Source organism: Oreochromis aureus, linkage group 15, assembly GCF_013358895.1.
Source record: "Oreochromis aureus strain Israel breed Guangdong linkage group 15, ZZ_aureus, whole genome shotgun sequence".
NCBI lineage: Eukaryota > Metazoa > Chordata > Actinopteri > Cichliformes > Cichlidae > Oreochromis > Oreochromis aureus.
The window spans coordinates 9,907,153-9,933,175 of record NC_052956.1 but is presented as its reverse complement, the minus strand read 5'-3'; the positions used below and the strand labels follow the sequence as shown (position 1 = coordinate 9,933,175).

The window sequence follows — 26,023 nt, the reverse complement described above, 5'->3', positions numbered from 1 at the left end:
ACAAAGAGGCTTTCAGTTGCTCTGTTTACTAGAAGAAAACAGCCACGTGCTTTTCTTTTCACCCAGTATGAGCCACCATGTGTGTGTGTATAATCAGAATGGGTTTGCTGGGGGGAAAAAAGGCTTATGTTGGGGAAACAGATTTTGAACATCTGCTCTGTTACGATCGGTTAAACTCGACCTTTGAACTTGAAATTTACTCAATCAGTCAGGTGAAGCTTCTTTTCCTATCATGCATTTATACCTAACATAAAACACATACATGCTTTTTATGATTTAGGGAGTAATTGAGTCATTTCCCTAAACACATGTGGCCCTTTTACTGAGGATGTCAATAGGGGCTTGATCATTGCACATATTGATTCACCAGGCCTACATTCTTTAGCAAATGAAACCCCAAAGGCACGTCCCATGATGACTAGTTGTCATTAAAATATTTTGCAGTTATTCTGTTGGGTAAACTGCGTTAACGTAATCTCTATTTGTTGCTTAAATGTCAACTAGAAAACAATCATCTTGTGTTTACACATATTTAAAACTGCCTGCTATACCATTTCTCCTGGAGGTAAATTGCTCAACAGCCTTCCCATGACTTCCACTGCCTCTTTCACATATAGTCATTCAGCTACAGTTCAGCACAAAAATGTTAAAGCCCATAAATCCCTTAGAAAGTTAAAGATCTTGCTGATAATGTCTCAGTCAGTTTTTTTTTTTTTTTCCTGGTATTTAGTCAAACGCTTCCCAAAAGCACCCTTTACGCGCCTCCGTGAAATGTCTTTTATACGTTGTGACACATGTTGTTTCCAGATGTTTGTTACCACATGTTGAGCAGGCAAACCACACCTTATCTTTTCCCCATTACTCACACATCTAAAGCCTGGAAGACATCTGATTTGATTCAAAATCGCACTGAATATATGATGAGACCATCCAGTGATACTATGAAGTATGAAGAGATTGAGCTTAAAACAGCTAACAGAGCTGCTCTTCACTTACGTTTTGTTTGGTTTGATGTCAGTTGTTTGTAAATTTGCAGGACGATGGTTTTGAGAATGATGCTCGATATTTTAACACTCAAGTTATCAATACGGGCTTCATAATGTAACATTCAGAGATCTGTTACTGTGAAACCTCAGCACCAACATTTCTTAACCTTTTTCTTTGTCATCTTCATTTTGCAGGATGAGCTTGACCTTACAGAGAAACACAGGGAAGCCATGTTCGCACTGCCTGCAGAGAAGAAATGGCAAATCTACTGCAGCAAAAAGAAGGTAAAAAGATCTCTGTTGGCTGCATAGCACATTACACCGTATCAGCCTTCATAGACTCGCTGCTGTCTGCCTTTTTTTTTTTTTTTTTTTTTTTTTTTTTTGGCTACAAATATCCCAGTAGCCAATTCTATGTAATCTCCTCCCTCATTGATTTGTTGATACCTTGAGCTGTGTGTTTTCTGAGTCTGAGTCTTTTATCGCTGGATCCCTATGCTTACTGCAGACTATGAATATGTCACTTCTTACAGTAATATTCAGGACATAGCATTGTGAACCACCTTTTGCTAATGTAATAGTGTGCCTCCTTAAGAATTCAACTTGACAGATAATTAAAATATAAAAGGTAGCTGAAAGGGTGTGTTAATGGAAACTAGCAGTTAAAGTTGACGTACGTCTGTACTGGTTTTAATCTCTCACAAAAGAGGGAAGTGGCTAAATGACATGAGGGAAGTTTGATACTATGCCAGTGCAGTATATTTAAGGCTTCTGCCAGAAACCGGTTAGTCTGCAGTGTTTTCATCTAAATTATCAAACCATTCCTGTAATGTAGAGGCTTCGGTACTGTGCCTTCCCCTAAGTAGTTCTGGTGTCACCATTATTTTGCTTTAACCCTTGTATGGTGTTCGTATTTTTGTTACTCAGCCAGTGTTCATGGGTCTGGTGGACCCGCTAGAGTTTTGGCTTTCCAATTAACACTATCAAACAATTTTATGTTAAATTACTGAACAGATGTTTACTTTATCCCAATTGCGAGCCATGTGAACAGCAAACATGGTTAATTTTTTCCTTTTACCTTTGTTCAATCATATTTATGAATTAATGTGCTTCTCGTTTTTTGTCAATAAAATGTTATAAAAAAAATAAAATCAGTTCTAATCAAGTGTACATATCTTTATACCATATTTTGTAGGTTTTGATGGTATATACTGCCTAAAGGGGCAACGGCCTCTAAATGGCATGGGTTTCACAGACCCGAACACCATACAAGGGTTAAGAAATAAGTAACTTACATTTCAGACTTTATTAGGATCAGAACTCATTTTCATTGCATCTGCCTGCTGTTTGTATAGCCGATTAATGTATTGCTTATGCAAACCATTATCAGTCAAACAGATAGCTAAACATTTCAAACAAAGCACATCATTCCCATTCCACAAAGTGCTTGTAATATCCCCATTTATCCCCTGTTCTGTTATACATCTCTTGAGTTACAGTCACTTTCTCTCTCACTACAAAGTAAATCTTTTCTACTTAAAAGAGCTCCTTTGTGAATAACTTCCTTAAGCGGATGTTACATGAGGTGCATATAAAAATAGTGCGTAGAGGGAGTAAAGCGAAAGCTAAATCTGGCCTCCTACATTAGATAATCTACTAACAGGGAAGGTACTGTCAGAAATGATGAAGTTCTGAAGAATTCAAAGGTCCTATTTCTTTCCCTTCAAATTATGACAGCGCATTTCCTCCTACACAGCGTGGTTTTTCTCTTCTTCTCTTCCTGCCTGATTCAAAAACGGAGAAAACTTGGCATATTTTTTAATTTGAATTCTCTTTTAGGTGACACACCTGTCCCATCAAAGCATTCATGTAGACACAACATATACTCTACTACTCTGTGACAGTGTCGTGTTTCATTATGGCCTTTCTTCCTGATAAAAGGAACGTCAGCTGTTTCTCCACATAACAACTCATCCTCAGTATGCAGGAAAATGCAGACGCCTGTTCTGGTTTAGCTCAGTGCAAGTTCAGCTACCTCTTAATGTGCCCACACATTTTTACAGCAGTGTTCCAAGGCCAAAGGTATGAGGGTGTAGGATATCCTGTCCTGACTAGTATGCAGACGGGGCATGCAGATTTATTAATCTTTTCCTACATCTGGTAACAAACTGGATGGTGAGGAGTACTGGGATTTAGCCAGATGGATTGGATATTTAGATTATGTGTGTGTGTGCGCACTATGTAAATCCCCAGATAACACAGCTGCAGAAAGGCATAGATGTTATTAAGGCCAGAACAGCAGAGCAAAAAAAAAGATCACCATTGTTTGAAATGTCAGTTTTCTTCCTGAATGTAAATGCTTTTGCTTTAGCCAGCCCAGAGAGTTTAAATATGCATGAAACAAATGTAGCTCTTGGCAATAAATTGAATAGGTGTGTTTCTCAAAATGTCAAACTACTCCTTGTAAAGATTTGTGTTTGAGCCAAAAGTGTGTATTCATGTTGATGGATAATTTCTTTGCAGAAATGGTACGTTTCCAGCACAGTTGAGTTATTGGATATGACGAGAAGCTCGAGGAGCCACGTCAAATTTTCCTCTTTCGCTGGACACATACTTTAAGTATAGGTACACTTATGGCTTACTTTAGCTGCAGACAGCATCAACTAGTCAGTCACAAGAGGGCAAGTGATGGAGAGTGCTGCATGCTGCTGCGTCTACTGTGCCCCAGTTAGTGGCCTTATTTCAGTAGCATCACAGTGCGCCTTAAAAATAAACCTCAGAATCGTTGCTTTACTTCTTTTGTGTTGAAGTGAAGTTGGGGGAGGATTTAGGTGAGTCAGACCTTTTTAAATGCAGTGTGGACTTACAGAATAAGGGAGAGGGAGGAGAGACAGAACAGACATCAATATTGCTGACTCTGCAGCAAACTTTGGCTCCAACTTGGACAGATAAAAACTCACCATCAGAGATTCAGAGGGGAAGTGTGTGTGTGTGTGTGTGTGTGTGTGCGTGTGCGCGTGCGCGTGTGTGTGCATGCGGAGAAAAGAGGAAGCACTTAGTTGTCCAAAGCAAACAGGAAGGCTTCACTTCCACAGGTGCTTCTTTTGTATGTGAGCAGTGGGTGGGTGAGTGAGGGGGTGATAAGGAGGAAGGTGGGGTCATTATCGGGGCACTCAAAGCCCAAGTGATGAGGGTGCTCTTTTTTCCACCAGTTGTTTCTTGGCTTCAGAAGTCAAGCTGGATGTGGAGGAGATAAGTCATTCAAAGCTTTAGCTGTTTAGTTTGGCCAGACACCTGAGCTGATGAAATCATGCTGTAGAGAATCAATCTCCTTCCTGTCTCTTGTCCGTTTTCTTCAAGGCTACATCATCTGCCAAGAAGATGATGTACTGATCTGGTTGTTAGCAAAGATTTTCTCTTGGGGTTTCAGATTTTAACGTGAGGAAAAAAGAAAAGTTTAACTTGTAACTTCTTGGGTTTTGAAATGGGCTAACTATTAAATGCACAGTTTAATATTTCGTAATGTGTCTCTGACCTTTAATTTTTTCACATTTGAAAAAAATAAACCCCTCTAAATACACTCCTAGCCTGTCATCATAACTCTAAATAAACTGTGGGTATTTTATAGTTTGAAGACCGCTGACTTAGAAGTTAAAGGAGTAACTCTTTAAAATGTAAAAATGGTCCCACCTCTGCGTCTCCTTCGCCTCTTCAAACTGACTGGACATTTTCCAGGACCCATCTGGTCAAGCTGGCACTGGTCTTGAGTGGAACAGCAGGATCAGTCCTTCCTGTCACAGCACAAACCTTGCAGACCAGCCAAGGCCCACAGTTTCGACCAAGAGCGGCCAAATCTCTACAGGCTTGCTTTATTAACTGACGCCCAATTAGTTTCTGATGGTCACAGTTCACTTGCACCTAATGGAGCATGAGTTAAACTGAAAGCCAAGAAAGCTTTTATGTACATGCCAAGGTTAGCTTAAAGTCACTTTAACCTCAGTGTTTTAGTAGTCTTTTTAAGTCAAATATGAAATCATCTCAGAAGTGCCTAGCAAGTTGTTTTTTTTTTTTCCCCCCTCCTTTAAACTTGCAAAGCAAACGTGCCCGTGAGCAAGATTAATCTCACCATAAGTCAGGGCATGTCCTTAATCCACGGTTTAAACATTCGTTTGCTAATCTCGCGATTTTCTCAAGCAGCTGTGCACTCGTATTTTTGGCATTTTTCACCACCTCCTGAAACTTAGTGAAGCTCTGGAGGATAAAATGGTTTGAATATCTGTGTCGCCCTACTTTGAGCTCTCGATTCGTTTTTGGCTGGTGGCTATTTAAGCTCCAGTCCGTCTGTTCCCTGTCCATTTGTCTGTGTTTGTGTGCATCGTGTCTTTCAAAGCCAATCAATCTGAAAAGTGACGGAAAGAGGGGAAAAAAAAATTGCTTTGAAGTTAGACTTCAGGGTATTCAAACATGTGACATGAACCAAATAACTTTTCTTCTCATGTGAAATATGTCCTTCCAAACCACAATCTTATATAACTTTGAAAAATTAAAATCATACCCAGTTAATATTTATGAGCTAATGTTTTCCTTCATTTTAATTTTCTTGTCTACTTTAATGACAGTGAAATGTATTTCATTTTTCTGTTTTTCAGGAACAAGAAGAAAACAAAAGTGCAACTAGCTGGCCAGAATATTACATTGATCAGCTCAATTCAATGGCAGCTGTAAGTACTAACATGAGCGAGATGTCTTTTTTTTTTAAATTTATTAAATGGTCTTTTCTTTTATCTAATGTGGTGATGAGAAATGATGACTTTTAAACATTTTGCATATTTATGTGGTGCTGAAATATTACAACCAGATTTTTACACTTTTTTGAAAGTTTTTTTTTTTTTTTCCCCTGTTGACATTTCTTTTGTTTTTTTATGACCCGTTTATCATTATGAAAATTAACTTTATTTTGGCCTCAGATCTTTACGATGTTCAATCTTTTGTTGAACAGAGAAAGACGCTCCTCGCTCTGGAGAAAGAAGATGAGGAGGAGAGAAACAAAACTATAGAGAACTTGAAGACGGCTCTGAGGACCCAACCTATGAGGTGACCAAAAGGTTTAGAACAGCAAAAAAATACACTCACATCCACACCAAAAACTGGGGCAGATTCTAGGGATGAAAAACAAATGAACAAATTATAACAGCTTGTGCTGCAGAGCTTCAGTTTTAAGGCTCCATGATTATCAGGTAAGTATCTGATGTTACACACTACCAAGACGCAGTAAATAAACTGGAGGTCTATAGCGTGCAAGCTGCTAGCTGTTGATATAATTTTCTTTTTCATGTGCCCAGATAGTTTATGTATCTAAACTCAGTCCCCTCCCCCTTTTTAAATGTCAGCTGTCATCATATCACCGTGTCTGTCGCTCTTTTCAGCTCCTCATACTCGTATGGAAATGCACCCTTTAAAAATTGAACACCCGTAAAGGTTTTTCATTGATATAAAAGAACATTAAAGGAGACCATCTCGTTTTCAACACTTACTGAATATGAATTCATTGTACTGCAAGAATACACAAGGACACAGGGAACATTCACTGCAGTTTTAACCCAAATACTTGGGTATTATCGATGCACTATACTTCTATGGTATAACTGGTATTTCTTCAAGCGCTAAGATCATCTCTGTAAACCGTAACGACGTCTCTGTTCAGGTTTGTGACTCGATTTATCGATCTGGACGGCCTGACGTGTATCCTGAACTTCCTGAAAAGCATGGACTATGACACCACAGAATCACAGATCCACACGTCTCTCATCGGCTGCATCAAAGCTCTGATGAACAACTCGCAGGGCCGCGCCCACGTCCTCGCTCACTCCGAGAGCATCAACATCATCGCCCAGAGCCTGGCCACAGAAAACATTAAGACAAAGGTGGCAGTCTTGGAGATCATGGGTGCTGTATGTCTGGTGCCTGGCGGGCACAAAAAAATCCTGGAGTCAATGCTGCACTACCAGCGTTTCGCCTGCGAGAGGACGCGCTTCCAGGTGGGTGGGAGCAGTCGAGGGCAGTGCTCTGATTTTAAATCTTTCGCAGAGACGTAAAGCAATTTAAAAGCAACATTGCCTGAAAGTATTAATCACCTGTAATGGATTTTCATCTCTCAGACACTTGTTAATGATCTGGACCGGAGTACGGGGCGGTACAGAGATGAGGTCAGCTTGAAAACAGCCATCATGTCCTTTATTAATGCTGTGCTGAGTCAAGGAGCTGGAGAGGTAATCTATACTGTTTTCATACATCTTTTCACACAGGAGTCACTTATTCAAGAGGCTCTTCAAAGCACTGCTTGCATCAGTATCTTACTGCTGTTTTTTTCCCCCCCGTTTTAGACTAGTTTGGAATTCCGTATTCACCTTCGATATGAATTTCTTATGCTGGGGATCCAACCTGTGATCGATAAGCTACGCTCTCATGAAAACGCCACGTTAGACAGGTGAGGTGCAACTCCACTCCAAAATATAGTGTCTTCCAAAGTGGTGTCTGTAAACATTTACAGATCAGTTGAACAGCTAAAGAAGTACACAAGCACACATACTCGGAGTCAAAACCTTGGCTTTAAACTCTACCCCCCCCCCAACAACAACACAGTAGATTTTAAAGTCTTTCCAACTAATGTGTGTCAACATTAATACTCTGATCTTTCTAAGCTGTAAGTGTGCGAGTTCATCACTTAATTCTCTGTGACACTTTCAGGCATTTAGACTACTTTGAAATGCTGCGGAACGATGATGAGCTGGCTGTGTCAAAACGTTTCGAGTCGGTAAGGAAAAGAAACATGTCTCCCTTACTCATCATGTGAGGAACAAATGTTTATTTATTTGGGTTTATTTTCTGCTTCTTATCCAGGTACATGTAGACACCAAAAGTGCCACGCAAGTTTTTGATCTCATCCGGAAGAAGATGAGCCACACTGATGCATATCCGCACTTTATGTCTGTCCTGCATCACTGTCTGCTCATGCCACGTAAGTTTAGTTGTTTGTGACAAACAGGCTTGATAAATATTATATAATAAGAATGTTGACTTTGTCCTGATTAGTCAGTCCAGAAGGTGGATTAGCACATTCCCAGCCAAACTAAAGCTGTATTCATTCAGACGCTAATATTTACTTCCCTACTTTCCCTACCTCTCACTTTCAATGGATTTGAAGTGAAAGAGCCACTAAAGACACGACTGCACGAGGCTTTTTGCTTTAACTCCCACTCCTCTATTCTGTGTTTTTCAGGCATTTTTTTGAAGGAATAAAAATGGGAGTGAGCCGCAACCAGTGATGTAGTTTCACCATAGTGTTAGCAATAATCTGCAAACTTAGGAAGGAAAAATAAAACAATTATATATTAAATACGATGCAGTGCACTTTTAATTTCCACAGTAAAGTATAACAGCAGTGCCGCATGTTGTGCGCTGTGAATTTATAAGACATCAGTTAACATCTTGTCCCCATATGACTGATGAAATTTCACCAATCAGTAAGAAATACATTTGTCATCTTGTTGTAGCCTTTAATTATTTTGCCTCCTTTAGGCTATCTAACCACTGTGGATCCAAGTGTAATCAGTACTTTTCTCCGATAACACTGAATGGAAGAAACATGAGTAATGGGAAATTTGCTTTCTTCGCTCTCTTTCTTTCCATGTCCAGACAAGAGAAGTGGAAACACTGTACAGTACTGGCTGCTATTGGACCGCATCGTCCAGCAGATGGTCTTGCAGAATGATAAAGGTCATGACCCTGACGTCACACCACTGGAGAATTTTAACGTGAAGAATGTTGTCCGGATGTGAGTGCACCGATTTTCCCCTGAACAGACGGACACGTAAACATGGAACAGATTGAAGAATGTAGAACAGGGCTGAAGTAGAAATCCATGTGTTTGACAGCGTTGGTTCAAAAATAGCTCCCCTTTTATGTTCAGAAAAACAATCAGTGAAGTCGTTCGCCGAGACGCTGTAAGTAATTACGTGTGTCATTCTCTCTGCAGGCTGGTCAATGAAAATGAGGTCAAACAGTGGAAGGAGCAGGCAGAGAAAATGAGAAAAGGTGTGTGCGATTATAAATGGAATGGGACAAATTTTCTTACCAATGAAAATCATGTTTTAATAAAATCTTGCTTTAATTTCTCCATCACAGAGCACCATGAGCTGCAACAGAAGTTTGAGAAGAAGGAGCGTGAATGTGACGCCAAGACCCAGGAGAAAGAGGACATGATGCAGACCCTCAACAAGATGAAAGAAAAGCTGGAAAAGGAGAGCAACGAGCACAAAAATGTCAAACAGCAAGTGGCTGAACTCACCGCACGACTGCATGAGCTCAGCACCGTATGTTTCCCTTTAAAGTACTTTGCAATTACAATTACCTTCAAATGAAAATGAGTATGAGTATGATAGTGGACTCTGACAGCCAGCGGTGGTCCAGAATAATCATATGACCTAATCTAAGAAGTTAGGAGTAGTCTTTTAGATATCACAATGTGATCTAAATTGATTAAAACCTCAACAGAAAGCAGTTTGGGTTTTTTTTTTTTTTTTTTTTTTTTTTTTTTTCTAGATGACAAGCAGAAATGAAAAAATGAACCATTTTTAACTTCTGTCTCATTAAAGGTCAGGTTGAAGGAACACTTCTGTTTATTTTCATATATTTCATATATACTGTTACTGTGGCCCTGAGTTCAAACACATGCAACACATGCAAGCCCACAAATTACAATGGAAATTGGGTAAAACATAAAAGAAAGATAAAATGTTCACAAAAAACCTTATAAAACACAACAAAAGTGTTTTCGGGGTGACAACAATGTGACAGAACAGCTGCGAAGGTGACAAGCTACTGAACGACTAATAGCAAACACCTATCTATGCATGAGTCATGTGATTAAAATGCACATTACCTGCATCTTTTTGTTCCTCACAATAACGATGAAAACTGTTAAGGAAAAAAAAAACAGAGGTTCCTGTCATTTCCACAGTTTTTCTGTCACATTGTCTCCCTAAAAACATGTCCTTTGTATTTCGTGTGCTTTTGAAATGGCACAAAACTCTCATAAAAACTGTGTTATTAAAGGGCAAATGTAGGTTTAAGAAACTAATAATACACAGCTACCTTACTTGAGAAAGAAACTCATCAAATTAGGAAAATCTTTTGCTTTATGATAACAAAAATTAGACTTTTAGACTGGTATTGTTTTAATCATTATGAATCAGTGTGGTAAGATTTTTTTTTTTTTTTTTTTTTGTAGTTACAATTCCATTGAATGTGCAGCAATACTCTTTCCATGAGAATTGAACCCTTCTCGTGTTCTCATGTGTCTCTGCAGAGGCAGGCAGCTGTTGTTCCTGGCGGCCCTCCTGTTGCCCCCGGCCCCCCTGGCGGCCCGGTGCCTCAACCAGGCTTTGCAGGAATAGCTCCACCTCCTCCACCACCACCTCCTGGTGGTATGATGCCTCCTCCACCACCCCCGCCGCCTCCGCCGGGTGGCCCTCCACCTCCCCCTGGGCTCCCACCCATTGGAGGTATCCCTCCACCACCAGGAGCGCCCCTGGGATCATCGCTGAAGAAGAAGAACATTCCTCAGCCGTCCAACCCTCTCAAGTCCTTCAACTGGTCCAAGTTAGCTGAGGTATGAAGAGCAGAGGCACAGGAGGCCTCCAGATATTCCTGCTCTTTGTTAAAATTTGACATATAAGATGTCTTATTTTCCTCTCCTCAGAATAAGCTGGAGGGTACGGTCTGGACGGAGGTGGACGATGCCAAGGTTTTCAAAGTGCTGGATTTAGATGACATTGAAAGAACCTTCTCAGCCTATCAGAGGCAGCAGGTACTGAGAATGATGTAGTTCACCTTTCAGTCTCACCACATGTTGCTGTCTATCATTAGATAAGGCCAAGGGTAGATATGTGGGTTTGGGGTGGGCAGAGGGTTCAGTTTGCTTGCAGTTTTTTGGATTTAGACTTGGCCGCTGTTCAGTTCCTTGGATTTTTTTTTTTTTAATTTTTTCTCTTTTTTCTTTTTTACTGTTGTGCAACTTTTCTTTCCTAAGCACAGTTTGGTCATGGGGGAAGAGGTCAGATCAATAAAAACAGGAGAAAGGAGAGATTTTGAGATACACTTGGCAGTTAATTAGATTCCAGACTTTCATGCTCGAATGATTTTAAACTCCTCACATTTCGAATGGAACGCTTTTTCTTTTTTTTAATGGTTTAGATCATTCTGCCATATGTGATTGAAAATGCATGAGTGCACTGCTCACAATCAGCTGTTCCTTTTTTCTTTCAGTTTGCAACTGATGTAGTTTCTAGAAATTTATAATCTATAGTTTCTGGATTAGAAGGGCATGTCTTTTTAAAGATGAAACTGCAGACAGCCCAGTAAATGAAATGTGATCTACAGCATGTTGAATCCACACACATTAAAAAAACAAAACAAAAATGTGCATTTTAGACACTCAGCATCAGCCTGATCAGTTTAATGATTAGTTCTGTGCACAGCATGTGAAGAATAAGCATGCAGTGATATTCTGAACAGCCACTTACAGTATGTCTTATTATGCTCACTTCATTGCTGATCCATTGTCATTGAAGTGCTGAATGAGCTATGATTCATTTGTTCTTATGGGCTGCAATCACGTAACTGCTTTACTTATTCTAATGAGTGCTTACATCTTCCCTGCTTCTTGCCTGCATTTTAGGACTTCTTAATGATCAATAACAGCAAACAGGTGAGTGCAATTACAGTACAGTAGTTTCTACAGTCACTCTTTGTTCATATATTTGGCGTCAGCTGTCTTTACTTGTCGTGTTTGTGTGTTCTCGCGAATTCTACAGCCACTCTGTGTCTCCTTTCAAATGTGTTTTCAGCTCTCCTTTGGGATGCTGGCACATGTGTCATCCAGTCCTAATTGTTATGCGTTTGTCTGCAACTGTAACTAAAACAAAATGTGAGCTTCATGCCTTCTAACCTCTTAATCCCTGTGCTAACAGAAAGAGGCGGAAGACGACACGCTGGGCGCCAAAAAAGTCAAGGAGCTGTCAGTGATTGATGGCCGTCGAGCTCAAAACTGTAACATTCTGCTCTCACGGTAAGTTCAGTTCAGTTCAGTTCAGGATTTTAAAAAACAAAGCAAAAAAAACCAAAACAGACACAGCAGATGTTATTATATTCTATATCTTTATGGACTCATCTGTTGTGCACTGCAGACTGAAGCTTTCAAATGATGAGATTAAGAGAGCCATCCTAACCATGGATGAACAGGAGGACCTTCCCAAAGACATGCTGGAGCAGGTACGGCTTTCATGCGAACAAAAAACAGCTGTGCTTTCATTAACGCACGTCAGCTTAAATCATAAGTAGTTAAGAGGTGAGCGGCAAACGTCATGTGCCTTGGAGCGAGAGACAGTGAAAGCAGAGATTCAGGCATGTTCACCGACGACAAAAAGCAGAGATGTCTGAGTATTCGATATATTGAAAAGTCTTTTCCTTTTCCATTAGTTGCTGAAGTTTGTCCCAGAGAAGAGCGATGTGGATCTCCTCGAGGAGCACAAACATGAGCTCGATCGAATGGCCAAACCCGACCGCTTCCTTTACGAGATGAGCAGGTGAGTTTCTCTTTATGTGCAGCGTATTATTTCACTGTTTACCAGCTGATAACCACAGAGCTGACAGCATCAGGGCAGAGCAGCTCAGATCTGCTGACAAACAATAGTCTTTGTTTCCTCTTGGTCTGAGCAGATAAACCCAGTGACACATGGTTTTCTACTTAACGGGAACAATAGCCGTCTGTGTGAAACACTGTTTTGGAGAAAGTGAGACGATAATTTAATAACTTTTATTGCAGTTTTGCAAACAAAGTCATGTAAGACAAAAGAAAGGAGTGTGGTCACCAGCAAAGGTCAGGTCGCTGGTGGGTCAGATCCTGCAGCATAGCAACAGTAGAAATGTATGTAAAGGAAGAATCACACAGTCCGTTTTGTCTTGTTTCCTTTGAAAAGTGCTGCTGTAGTTTTCCAGTTTGTCGTCTTACATGCTGGACTGGAAGACAGATGCCACTGTGGTATTCATTAAGTGCACAGTCTGTGCTTTATAGGCTTAAATCATAAACACAGCCAAAAATAAGCTTCAGTACCACAACTAAAACTTTTATATGCACCATTAAGTGTGGCGATTTAAGCGCAATGTTCATGATTGTGGCTTTTGTCTACATTTGCGGATTTCCATGTTTATAATTTATTATTTGTATCTTTTTCTCCTTCTTCTCTGACACGTTATTTCCATCCTCGGTCCAGAATAAACCATTACCAGCAGAGGCTGCAGTCTCTGTACTTTAAGAAGAAGTTTGCAGAGAGGATAGCTGAGATCAAACCCAAAGTTGAAGGTGGGAAATGTGTGCTTTATACAATAAAAATTATATCTCAAATATGATTGCTATGATTTATCCAAAGCAAACATATTTATATCTCCACCTTTGTCCATTTTCCTGCTGCTTTAGCGCTGGGTAAGGCGTCTAAGGAGGTTTTAAACAGCAGAAACCTGAAGCAGCTGTTGGAGGTGGTGCTGGCATTTGGAAACTATATGAACAAAGGTCAAAGGGGCAATGCTTATGGCTTCAAGGTGTCTTCACTCAACAAGATCGCGGATACTAAATCCAGTATCGACAAGTAAGAACATTTTTCAACAGTGGTTTTAAAACTTTGCAGGCAGCAGTAGCAAGAATGGCATGCGGTGTATAAAAGTCACATCTGGGAATGTTATAGTGATGAAATTTCATGTGGATATTCATATCTGAAAGTCCATCATGAAAGCCCTATATTGCACATTTGACACATTTTGCTGTGTGTTTGCAGAAACATTACTTTGCTGCACTATCTGATCACCATCCTGGAGAAGAAATATCCCAAAGTCCTGAAGTTCCAGGAGGACCTGCAGAGTGTCTCAGAGGCAGCCAAAGTCAAGTAAGTAAAGGCAGGGAGCAGTGATTCCCAAGTGTTTTCCTAATTTTTGTTTCTAAAATATGCCAACAATTGTGGTTCAATTGTTGGCATATAAAAAGACAGTTTTCTGTAAAGGGTGAATCATCTGCATGGGGAACCTAATTTCCAGCTACTTCCTTTTTAAGTGAATGGTGATGACCTTTCTTTCTTCCACGCAGTATGACGGAGCTGGAAAAAGATATCGGCAACCTGCGCAGTGGATTAAAAAGTGTAGAGAGCGTGAGTCATGGATATTTATCAGGCGCTTCATACTTTGTTTTGCAAACTCAGCAGAGCTCTTCTTTATATTCTCTTTCTAATAGCTCCTTTTGATTTCCACTTGCAGGAACTGGAGTACCAGAAGAAAGGGCCGCAGGAGCCGGGTGACAAGTTTGTGTCGGTGGTGAGCCAGTTCATCACCGTGGCCAGCTTCAGCTTCACTGATGTCGAGGACTCTCTCATCGAGGCCAAAGAACTGGTGAGTCATTCGGCCTGAGTGGTTTCTCCAGAAAACCCGAGGGTGTGCACGTGCATTTGAGCAGACCGGACAGCGTCGCAGTCGCCTGCAGACACAGGCGCTGAAAGCTTGCATCCCATTTCCTCTCCATGCAGCTGTTTCTACAAGCCTTACTGACCCCGCCAGGGACCTTTCTAGGAAAGCGACCAGCAGGAGAAGCGTTTCAGCTTCCTGCTGCAGTGCCACTGATGCTTTATTGTGCCGCCTGCTTGTTGCCATGTGTGAGGGCCAAGAGTGCAAACAGGAACATAGGCTTTAATATTATTTCACACTGTGGATATCAGATTACACCTGCCAACTTTAAGATGTCCCTTTATGTTGTGCAAACAGAATCACAGCATTGAAGCAAATGAAGAAGAAGCAAATGTGGATTTTATGGGGACTAAACTCCACTACCAGCAGAAACCTGAACATGTTCATATATCAAAGGGCAGTCTGACACGCTAACACTGGATTTATGTGTCGGTCTTCCTGAATGGCAGGAAGAGGTGTTTTTTCTTTATTATTTTTATATGTCCCACAGTGTGTGCCACATTGACATGAGGACTCGGCTGGTAACATGGGAACCATTAGTTGCTGTTAATCATTCACAGTATCCCATGGTTAAATATTTGAATGTTTACAGTGGCCCTCTGTACTCACGACTGGGAGCCAGATAACCTGGTGACCCTCTAAGTGGGTCACTGCATCAGCTCTGTGCATATAAACAAAATGGAAGAAGAAAAAGGTGACTGTGAAATAGTGTTTGTTGATTGTTGCTGTGAGGAAGTTGAAAAGAAATGTATTCTTTTTTCTTTGTTTTCCCCCCATTAGAAACCCCCCCAAAAAACTTCAGCATCTTTGCTTCAGCTCATAGTTTCCCTGTCTATGCCAGAACTGCTGTTAGTGGTCACATTTTTTGAAGCTGTATCTTCCCAGCATGATCTTGCATCTGGATGTTCCTCTTTTTTCTTTTTTAATTTATTGTGAAAAACACTCAACAAGCACATTGCCTTAATTTGAGCTCTGGCTCCAGTCTCTGACCTCAGCTGCAATCAGTAGCCAGTGAGATCTGGATGAACACGGGCTTCAAAGCCCGACTACTCCTGCCCTGCTCTGGTTTCAAAGAGCTGGGGCCTAATGACTCTCCTGTAAAGCAGTGAAAGATGGAATAAAACGCGGTTCTGCTGCGTCCTGCTGTAAATCTAATCCCGTGTGCCCCCTCCTCTTCTCTTTGGTCCCGCAGTTCCTGAGGGCAGTAAAGCACTTTGGTGAGGATGCCAGTAAGATGCAGCCAGATGAGTTCTTTGGCATCTTCGACCAGTTCCTGCAATCGTTCACAGAGGCTCAGCAGGAGAACGAGAACATACGAAAACGAAAGGAAGAGGAGGAACGCAGGGCCAAAGTAGAAGCTCAGGTATGCGATTGATCTCTCTTTTCATCCCCTGAGATTCTCAGTAGAGCTGCAGCTGCTATTAAACACTTATTTAGCACCTTTAACTTATTCAATACTATAATGCCTTCATTTAGCAAAAGTTACACAGTCATAGGAAATATATTTGATCTGTTTTCTGTCCTTGACTTACGTGAGAAGATCTGTATGACTCACATCTGTGCAGCTCATTAGGTCTGATTAGATTAGAGCTGAAAATGGCTTCCTAACCTTTGATCAAAGGTGCCAGCATCTGCCCGCTAACTCCTCTACAGCTCATTGCATTATACAGTGCATTGATATTATCTAGTCAAATTGGATGTTATTACGTGACTGCTTCTCGGAGTCATAAATAAATAAAAACCAGGAGGGCTCAGATTCCCGTATCCAAGCAAAGCTAATAATGCATTTATCCTCTCACCTCTTCAGATATTTAAATGACAGTTTTCATTTGTGTCCCCAGCTACGTGAGCAGAGGGAGAAGGAGCGAAAGGCTCGGAAAGCAAAAGAGAACGGAGAAGAGGATGGCGGTGAGTTTGATGACCTCGTGTCAGCGCTGCGGTCGGGCGAGGTCTTCGACAAGGACTTGTCCAAGATGAAACGTAACCGCAAGCGGATCAACAACCAGAACACGGACTCAGGCAGGGAGCGACCAGTCACAAAGCTGAACTTCTAAATGGGCTCGATCACTCGCAGTCTCCCTCTGGGGCGAACTGACATCCACATTCCTCTTCACCCTCCTCCACTCCCACCCACCTCGGCTCGGGTGAACCACAGCATTGCGTCATCGCAGCAGGGCCACACACAGCACAACATGATTAGACCTCTCATCCTCTAAGATTTTGATAAGAAATAGAGCAGAAGCCAAAAGTTGATACTCTTGGACCAAACAAGAGGGAGGAAAAGAAATGTTTTAAGTCATGCTGGAGAAAAGTTTTCATGGGTGTTTTGACAGGATCCGTTCGGTGCCGTTTTTGTACGTGAATCTATGCACAGAGTGAAATGTGCATCCGGTCAAGTGTTTCCGAGGCTGGAAGCTCGATCAAAGCAGGAGGACTATTCCTCTAAATGGGGCCATTTTGTACAGACTGAGGTGTGCTGCTTTCACCTGCCTGGATTTTCCGAGAGATCATTTCTGGAGAAAGACTAAACCTAAGCTTCCTCTTGATGCTGCCGCTCTCTTGCAGTCACAACCATCACAGGACTAAGAGACTGTGTTGTGTAGACAGATGTGGTTTTAATTGCAAGTGACACAACTGAGGGTCTTCTTTTTTTTTTTTTTTTTTTTCTATTCACCTTTGTTGATGTGCAGCACATATATATATATCTGATCACTGTATGTTTTTATTTGAACTTTTTCCTGTTACGAGCTGGCCTTAACTCTGATTTTCTTTTGTTTTGTTTTTTTTGTTAAGTGGGTACTCTCAAAGGCTTTGGCCTGATCTGCAATTCTTACCAGGTGTGTGGACACAAGTGTCACACATTATATACATCTATAGTATACAAGCGTGTGTGCTTGTTACACATGCACATAGGAATTCATAATGCTAAACACCATTGAAACCAACAACTAATGCAATATACTTGTTTTTCCCCTTTGAAGAGAGTGCCCTCCTTAAATGTTTTTTATTATTTGAATAGATGAAATGTTTGCTGCATGCTGGCTGGATTTACACTGCATCAAAAGAAAGGGCAGAAAAAAAATCTGCTCCACATGTGATGTTTTCATTCTTGTAGAAAACATCACATGTGGACGTGCGACGTTCCCCCTTCAGCCGTGCGACTCCATCCAGCCGACACCTCCACCGAACTTTTATAATTTAAACTGCCTTCCATTGTACAATGACCTAAAGATAATAAATGGGAGAAAACAGCTGTTGAGTTTGATCATTTAGTTTTTCAACACATGCACTTTCACGCAGCATTGACTCTGGTTTTAAAAAGTCGTTTATCGCTACTAAAAACCTCAAACATGAAGTGGAAGCGTCTTTTTTTATGTGTCTGAATTTTAAACTATAAAGATAACCAGCATTGTGGCTCCATCTAGTGGTCAGTAAATGCAACACAACATTTAATGTACACCCCATTTAATGTACACCTCAAATCATCAAAGCAAAAATCCCTTTTTACATTTAGTTATACACGATAACATAGTTATTTATGTTTATTATCATATACAATCAAAGTTACAGTTCACTGTCAAGAATATTTTAGTAGATATCTGAATGGCAGTACACTTCCTTTTAGCTGTTCTTCAGATTATATCTTTAGTTATAACCATCCATCCATTTTCTACTGCTAATCTGGGGCAGGGTCTAAGCAAAGCAAAGAAACCCAGACCTTGGTCTCTTCCTCTTTCCCTCTTCCAACTCTCTTGGGGGGGATCCCGAGGTGTTACCAAGCCAGATGAGACACTCTGCATGTCCTAAGTCCGCCCCAGAAGTTTGACGTGGCTGAAACACCTCTGGGCTGGTCAGAACATCTTGGTCAGATGCCTGAATCAACTCAACGGATGTGTCCAGTGACTGAGATCCTCACTGTCTCTAAGAGTTAGTTATGTACTTTGCTAATCTATTAAATATAATTTAGGACAATTTGATGATTCACAAGATGTATAATAGTTTTTGTTTTTCTTAAAACATAAGTAAGGAAAACAATTTCTTCATTTACTACTCTGCTAAAGCAGGCTGCTAAACCAAGTCTTGGTCATCTAAAAGATTTCATAAAATGTGTTTTTGTCTTATTAAAAACCACCATATAACCTTTGTTTTAATTTGTTTTTGTATAGAAAACCTATACGTCTTGCTTACTTCAGCAGGAAACCATGTGTCAGCTTGTCATCTGCCTCCTGCACAAAGCGTGAAACTCCGGTGTAAAAAGCTCTGCCAGCAACTTCCACCAGTACAGCCTTGAAGTCTCCACACTTGGTCTCCTGAGCATTAAGACAGAAACACAATAAAATGCATGCATATATTTAAACAGACACAACAGAGGTTTAAGTTTTTGCTCTACTCATTTGAGGTCAGGTCATCTATAAATATGTAATAAGGTCAAATTGTTAAATGCTTCAGATCAGTCTATGATGAGCTGATTCAAAATAATTCAATTCAGTTTTATTTGTATAGCACCAAATCACAACAACGGTCACCTCAAGGCACTTTATATTCTAATACCCTTCAATAATACAACATCTTGTATGTGAGGAGAAAGATTTTAAATTTGGCTTCCTGTTAATTTAAAATCAATGTAGAGAAAACAGTCTGGGAGAAATATGCTTTCTCTGTAGTTACACTCGCTGCAGCATTTTAGATCAACTGAAGGCTTTTCAGGACATCCTGATAATAACAAACTACAGTAGTCTAGCCCAGAAGTAATAAATGCATGAACTAATTTTTATTTCTAATTTTAGAAATCATATATACATTGAAGGACATATCCTGGTCAAAAATGATTCCCAGATTCCTTACAGTGTTACTGGAGATCAAGGTAATGCCACCCAGAGTAAGTATCTGGTTAGATGCCATGTTGTAGAAGTAGGAAATTAGAGGTCATCCAGGTCCTGCAGTTTTATTAATTGGTGTGTTCTCTGGCTTCATGGGCAGATAAAGCTGGGTATCATCTGCATAGCAGTGAAAATGTATGCTATGTCTTGAATTAATTTAACATTTGTGTGAAGATTAATCTCCATTTACATGAACAAATTGTAGTCTCAAAACAAACTGGAGATATGATTCAAACCGCTGCAGTGCAGTACCTTTAATACCTCCAGCACTCTCTAATTACTGTAATAAAATCTTGTGGTCCATTGTCAGAAGCCATAAGAAGATCATTTGTAACCTTCACTAAAGCTGTTTGTGTGCTGTGATGAGGTCTGAAACCTGACTGAAACCAGAATAAACTATTCCTCTGCAGATGATATATGCAACGTGTAAGATGAGTAATTTTGACAGCAAGTAGTGATTCGTTTGCTGTCAGTCCACACATCAGCGCGCTGCGTTTTGATGTAAATTTCCTCGGCTTAAAAAAGCCAAACCTGAGAAACCCGGAGCATCTGCTTCATGGTGACTTCACTCTAAGACATTTAAATTCAGGATTTCAAATCAGTATTTTAGAAACTGTCAACCTGAGGAGCCAAACAAAGCGATGTTATATTAAATTCCACCAAAATGTTCCACTACACTTAGGATTAAGTATTATTAACTGTATTACTATTTAGAAACAAAACACACAATACATGTCTTCTTTTTAACTTAATCCTGCACATTTCAATACATCGTAAATCCACTGCGCCATAATGTCTAAATATTTACTTCTTCTTTTGGTCTTTTTACAAAATGCACTTCTGTCTTTTCCCACTCTTTGAACAAGAGGTGATCACCCTTATTCCACAAGAGAACAGAAATCGTGATACCTCAACAGCCTTTCCTGTGAACTGGGACCCAGTGGCTCCGCTCTGGAACGTCCTGGTCTGGTTCAGCTGGATGAGGCCTTTGTGATACTGAAGAGCTACTCGAGCCGTGACACCAGAACCAGTCGGGCTTCGGTCTACCTGAGAAGCACAATTTAAACCTCCTATTGCACGAAGTTAAGGTGACACCAGTGAACAGACCTTTTATTGTCTTTTGTATGATTCCAACACTTCAGCAATTAAAGAGGATTCAAATAATGGAAGTAGGGACAAAGACTTAAAAAGTGACACTATTTTATTAGGCAACAAATAAAAAATGTCCCCAGAGTCTCCAAAAGGCCAAATGTCTTTTTTTCAAACGTGTTTTCTTGCAGTATGTCTTGTTTTTCTTTCATATTTCATCTGAACAATTTCTGTGTTTGTCGATTTCAGTTATAAACCCTGCAGACTGCACAAATAAAAGACGATGTGACCACTTTACATAATGCTCATTATTCATTGTAAAAGGCAGATCTCTGGCACTGTCAAGCTGCTGGCTGTGAGCACAGTCACAGCTGCTCTTCCTTGGGATTAATCGGTGTAGCTTCAGCTAATACAGCTGTTCCAAATTGTAATGTGACTTGTTAAATTTTTCTGCCATTGACATGACCAGCTGTAGCACTTCCTGGAAGCTGCAGTCCTTCTAAGACAAATGTGCTTAAATGTAATATAACACTTAGAGCTACTTCAGGGTTAGACAGGACTAAAGACTGTATTTAAAATTGGATGTGGCTTCAGGGCCTAAACAAAACGAACAAAAAAAGGTGATAAGAAGTGCCTTAAATCCGCATTATTTTTAATGACCAGCGGGGGACATTCCTCATTTTCCATCAAACTCTGCTGCTTTCTTCTCTCTTATGATCTCTTTAAAGATATTTCTGGTAAGCTTAGGGTTTCAGTCAGTAGTTTGAAGCCTTTTAGTCTTGTTTATTAATTGTTTTTGTTTTACTCTAATAAAAAAAAGGTGGTAGACGCCTCTCACTATAGCGTTACCCACACCCACACACTCATGCTTCGGCAACACACCTCAAACTGACATTGTGATAAAGTCCAAGACATGAGTTCAACTCTCATTTTTTGTAGCTATTTTTCATTAAAACCTTTGATGGGATTTAAAATTTACCGCTGAGCTAAAGAATAAGTGTTGCAACACAAAAAAATGTTGCCTATAAAAGTGTTAAATGACAACAGGTTATCCTTCCACCTGCAGGAACTAACATACCTGAGCTTCAGCAAACACACAGATATTGGCGGTGGGTTCAGGGGAGTAATCGTCTTTCCCGTCTGTGAGGATGGTGCCATACAGGAAGGCCAGATCATCGCTGGCTGGATGATGCAACTTCACCTAAAGGAAAATAAGAATAAGGGAGAAAAAGAAATCAGTTCACACTGTGGAATATGGTTGTGAGCATCGTGTCCAGATACTTTTGGGTGACATCAAGCTGAGAGGTCATGTAATGCTCAGATGTTTTGCTATAGTCTCTACAGGCACGCACTGCATCCCATATAAGTACTACCAGATGTTTCTTGTGGCCTCTAAAAATATCCTGTGCATACATTTGAGCCATAATTAGACAACACCCTAAAAGCAGATGTGATGAATAAAAAAGAAGCTGCCAATTCAAAGCAGCTCTATATAAGATCAGGCCTACTTTTTCCCCTTTTTAAATTAAAGTATGGATTATGTAGACTTTTAGATTACAAGAAATTTAACTAGTGATATTCTCACTTTTTGGGTTATTATTAACTAATGTTGCCTATTGTTTTGTCTGTGTAATATTGCTCAGTTTTTTTTAATTTCCTGTCAGCTGATCACCTGACATTTGACAGCTCTGGTCACAGCTGTGGCTGCGTCGACAAGATCCCGAGTCCTGGACTTGGACACATCCAGACCAAACCTCTGGGCATTCACAAAGGCATAAAAGGCCCCTCCGTAGCTGATGTCAACTGTTACTTCACCAAACCCCTCCACGGTCACTGTCACATCTGGTAAAAAATATTTAATTAGTCCTGGAGAACATTCAAATACCTGAGAACTATTACAGTCATTTGTGCTACCTGTAGCAAATGCAAACGCTGGCACGCTGAGAAACCTCACTCCTCCTGTTTTCCCCTCAGAGTACTCAACGAAGGCCTTCACCAGGCCACAGGGACAGTGGATGTTCACTTGTGTCTCTGGCGACTTCGGCTCTTTCACTAGTTTGTAGTCCACAGCGAAGCGTCCCAGTGCGATGACGGCGTGGCCGCACATGGTGCTGTAGCCCTCGTTGTGCATGAACAGCACCGCCAGGTCAGCCTCGGGTAACTCGCTGTCCACGATCAGGGCCCCGTACATGTCGTAGTGTCCTCGCGGTTCATACATCAGCACCCTCCTGAGGTGGTCCAGATGTTCCCGGACGTAGCGACGTTTGGAAAGCACGCTGTCGCCTTTGACCTCTGGGTAGCCACTGAGGATGATCCGTAAAGGTTCTCCACCCGTGTGCATGTCGACCACAGACAGCTCGCCTCCCTCGTGAGGTGGAAGCTGCATTTCCATCTCAGCGCTGATCTCAGAAATCAAAATAATCCTTTGGGTTATAAACTCATATATATTTTTAATACACCTTTTTTATAAATGTAAACACTTCCATGAGAAAACTTTTGAGTCTGCCTGCAAGCTTTGTTTGAAAGTTATCCCTCAAATCAAAACGTACATATGGAGTATGGGTAACAAATACATTTAAAACGATTTATAGCTGGATTTATAGCTCGGTGTCTGGGTAGCGTGGGTCGCAAATTTGCTGTGTGATAATTCATCTGTAAAATCGGGGCCACAAGATCAGGTAAAAAAGTAGGACCTTTGTCACTTGATACTAGTGGTACGTAGTCCCACAAGGTTTGTATGTCAAACTTTGTGTTTTGTGGCCTCGGAGCGCTGACTTTACTAAAGTATTCTGCAAAAGTCTTTATATTTTCTTACGGAAAGGGGAAATAGTTTGAGCATTTTTTAAAACATGTGCAAACATATATGGAAATACAATATATAAGGCAAAACCAACTTGAAAACGAACTTGAAAGTTAATATTTGGTAAGACCGCCTTTATTCTTCAACACAACCTGAATTGTGTCATTTCTTTAGGTAGACTTCAGGAATAGTTCTCCAGGCTTCTTGAAGGACATTCAAAGCTCATCTTTGGACATTTGCTGCCTTTTGTCCTGTTCTCTGTCAAGATGATCCCACACTGCTTCAATAATGTTGAGCCCATCCATGACTGATAGTGTTCCATTGTGTGTTTGTCTATCCAGGTATTCTTTTAATGCATTTGCAGTGTATTTGGGATCATTGCCATGCAAAATAGCCTGTGGCAAAAAAATGAAGTAACTGCTTTACACCCACCCTTCCCACTGAGACCATTTCTGATGAGGGTTCAATGAACAGCAAATGGATCAGCTAAAAGGCCAGATCCAGCACTCAGGTAATGTGTCAGGTCAAGTAGGATTTTTTCCATATTACTTAAGACATGACTTCCAGATATCATTCCTCTGCTGTAAATAGATGATGTGACAGAACTAAAAGTCTGTCACATCATCTTTTGCCCTCCACTTGTCCAGTTTTAGAATTTATTTAAAGAAAATACTGCACACCATGGGGAAAAATACTATTCTATTTTATAGCTATTAAACTGTGTTATCTTTGGCATTTTTGTAGATTCAGCTAAACAAACGGGGGCAAATTGTGTTTTTGTGACAGTCTGTCAGTAACAAAGTGGCTAAAGGTACTATTTAAAGTTGGCTCTTTGCTACTACTGGTTCATCTTTTGAGTTAGATGTCCTTTTTATGCTTGAGGGATTCACGTTAAGTGGCTTAACGAACAAAAACATTCCTCATAAAAACAAGTAAAAAAAGCAGCCAATGTCCAAAGAAAAAGCTCTAATTTCCAGGGGAGCTAGGTGGGTTATGACCCCCCCAATAATCAGACTGAACCAATATAACCCCCCACCCCCCCAATAAAATTATGAATTATCTTGCATAAATAGGCTGTTGATTTTCTTTACTCATTTCAGGTATTACCAGCAAAATAGCTGCATGTTTAATCATCTGGGAATTTACCCAGATTTATTTATTTATTTAGACAGAGATCTTGACACCCCCCCCCCATGGTTCAGCACAAAGTTACGCTGATGGCTCTGAAAGACCTCCAGAAAGCCTGGAGAACTACTGCTCAAGAGAACATTTAAAAAGTAGAAGAATAACTCCTTGGAAGCATAACTAAGCATAATGAGGAGGGGTTCAAGACTTTGCTGTATCTTCTATGATCAGTGTGGAAGCTGTTGAGCATCTAACTCCTGTAAATCATGTGTTTATGTTTATTCATACTTTAGATGAAAACATTTGTTAACATTAAGAAATATGAGGGTAGATGCAATAAACAGTAAATATGGAACATGGATTCGCATTAAATTTGACAAAAAAGGCACCAAAAGGCGAATGTTGTGCAGGCTGATCTGTGGACATCGTAAAAAATGATTTATGAGCAACACTTTTGCTTATATTCGTTTCTGAAAGCAAACAGGGGTTTATAGTGGGAGCTTTATTATTATTTTTCTCAATACATGCTGTGCCATGTTATTATTATACAAACTTTTCCCAGTTAAACGTTTGGATGCCTGCAGTAGGTATAACGGAGTGCATGCTGCAGACTCTTCAGCGCAACTCTCCAGTAAAAGGCAGCAAAAACCCCGCGTTGAGTTACTCACACAACTGCAAAGAGGAAAAGAACTAAAGCTCTGGTAAGTTTACTTACCTGCTGTAAATTTTCTCTGTGCTCAGATCTCAAACTTGTGCAGCCCTCCTACTTTTTTTCTTTTCTCTCGGTGTGTTTCAGTTACACAAAGACACTAAAATGAAACATTAGTGCCACCCGCTGTTCTGGAGGGCTGCACGAAGTTAGTCTTTAAACAGCCTGCTGGTGTACAGTTTTATATTCACACAGACATGCAGACATATGTTTCTCTATATGTTATATAACCCTTTAAAAACAGGCTGAAACCGATTCAGTGTTTCTGATTAAAGATCGTATCCAGGAGAAGTTGTCTTTTCCCCCCCAAATAATAAATGAATTTTATTTTTAAAATAAAATTTAAAAAAGCGAAAATTCTTACATGTGTATCTATGTTCTGCACAGCAGTTGTAATACTTTATAATATGACCCGTGTATAAAGGTGTAATTCCCTTGTAATTAAATGCAGTTTCTGCGTATGTTATTTGAAATTACATTGTAATTATATTTAGCTACAAATACTTTAGGTAGGTAGGATAAGAGCGTCTCCTTTCCTCTAAAACAGCTGGAAGTTAGGCAAGGTTATGTCAATCCACAGCATGACCTGCACCTTGAAAAGTCCAGTGTTCTTACAATGTAAGATTGGGATTGCATTGCAGATTTTTATGCCAAATTATCAAGAAATTACGCAGTACTTAAAAGTACTTAGAGCATAATTTGTGTCTCCTTGACTTGTTATCCCCATGTAGGGACCTACAATTAAGTATTTGAGTTTTATCTATCTATCTATCTATCTATCTATCTATCTATCTATCTATCTATCTATCTATCTATCTATCTATCTATCTATCTATCTATCTATCTATCTATCTATCTATCTACCTAC

The 26,023-nt window shown here is 40.2% G+C and overlaps 2 protein-coding genes across 6 annotated transcripts in view; one reads left to right on the top strand and one right to left on the bottom strand.

Annotated features, from left to right (window-relative positions):
* Positions 1-17,805, top strand: part of LOC116310704 (disheveled-associated activator of morphogenesis 1) — a 46,075-nt gene extending 28,270 nt beyond the window's left edge. For 4 of the 5 annotated variants that reach the window (XM_031727571.2, XM_039599373.1, XM_031727572.2 and 1 more), the window contains exons 3-26: positions 1,182-1,271; positions 5,636-5,707; positions 5,986-6,080; positions 6,691-7,024; positions 7,145-7,255; positions 7,370-7,473; positions 7,734-7,800; positions 7,887-8,004; positions 8,682-8,820; positions 9,022-9,080; positions 9,171-9,358; positions 10,354-10,656; positions 10,747-10,854; positions 11,725-11,754; positions 12,017-12,114; positions 12,233-12,317; positions 12,525-12,631; positions 13,319-13,407; positions 13,522-13,690; positions 13,877-13,984; positions 14,182-14,242; positions 14,349-14,480; positions 15,745-15,915; positions 16,394-17,805. In XM_031727571.2, the coding sequence (XP_031583431.1) occupies positions 1,182-1,271; positions 5,636-5,707; positions 5,986-6,080; positions 6,691-7,024; positions 7,145-7,255; positions 7,370-7,473; positions 7,734-7,800; positions 7,887-8,004; positions 8,682-8,820; positions 9,022-9,080; positions 9,171-9,358; positions 10,354-10,656; positions 10,747-10,854; positions 11,725-11,754; positions 12,017-12,114; positions 12,233-12,317; positions 12,525-12,631; positions 13,319-13,407; positions 13,522-13,690; positions 13,877-13,984; positions 14,182-14,242; positions 14,349-14,480; positions 15,745-15,915; positions 16,394-16,606 (3,051 nt within the window). In that variant the 3' untranslated portion in view covers positions 16,607-17,805. The remainder of the gene's footprint in view (positions 1-1,181; positions 1,272-5,635; positions 5,708-5,985; positions 6,081-6,690; positions 7,025-7,144; positions 7,256-7,369; positions 7,474-7,733; positions 7,801-7,886; positions 8,005-8,681; positions 8,821-9,021; positions 9,081-9,170; positions 9,359-10,353; positions 10,657-10,746; positions 10,855-11,724; positions 11,755-12,016; positions 12,115-12,232; positions 12,318-12,524; positions 12,632-13,318; positions 13,408-13,521; positions 13,691-13,876; positions 13,985-14,181; positions 14,243-14,348; positions 14,481-15,744; positions 15,916-16,393) is intronic. The other variant, XM_039599374.1, reaches the window with a different exon arrangement.
* A 195-nt stretch (positions 17,806-18,000) lies between these two features.
* Positions 18,001-25,242, bottom strand: LOC116310790 (trans-L-3-hydroxyproline dehydratase). Its single transcript, XM_031727704.2, has 6 exons — positions 25,162-25,242; positions 22,436-22,920; positions 22,194-22,363; positions 21,600-21,722; positions 20,342-20,479; positions 18,001-18,862 (listed from the first exon to the last, which is right to left on the bottom strand). Exons 2-6 carry the CDS (start codon positions 22,911-22,913, stop codon positions 18,737-18,739), a joined length of 1,035 nt encoding a protein of 344 aa, XP_031583564.1. The 5' UTR covers positions 22,914-22,920; positions 25,162-25,242; the 3' UTR covers positions 18,001-18,736.
* Between the last annotated feature and the right edge of the window lie 781 nt (positions 25,243-26,023).

Bases quoted from the DNA above. Each gene is read 5' to 3' on its own strand.
- LOC116310790 (XM_031727704.2), bottom strand. From the start codon at position 22,913: ATGGAAATGCAGCTTCCACCTCACGAGGGAGGCGAGCTGTCTGTGGTC. The intron at 21,723-22,193 runs GTGATCAGCTGA...ATTTTCCTTTAG, and splicing joins CCAGAGCTGTCAAATGTCAG to GTGAAGTTGCATCATCCAGC. The intron at 20,480-21,599 runs GTATGTTAGTTC...TGTGCTTCTCAG, and splicing joins GTGTGTTTGCTGAAGCTCAG to GTAGACCGAAGCCCGACTGG.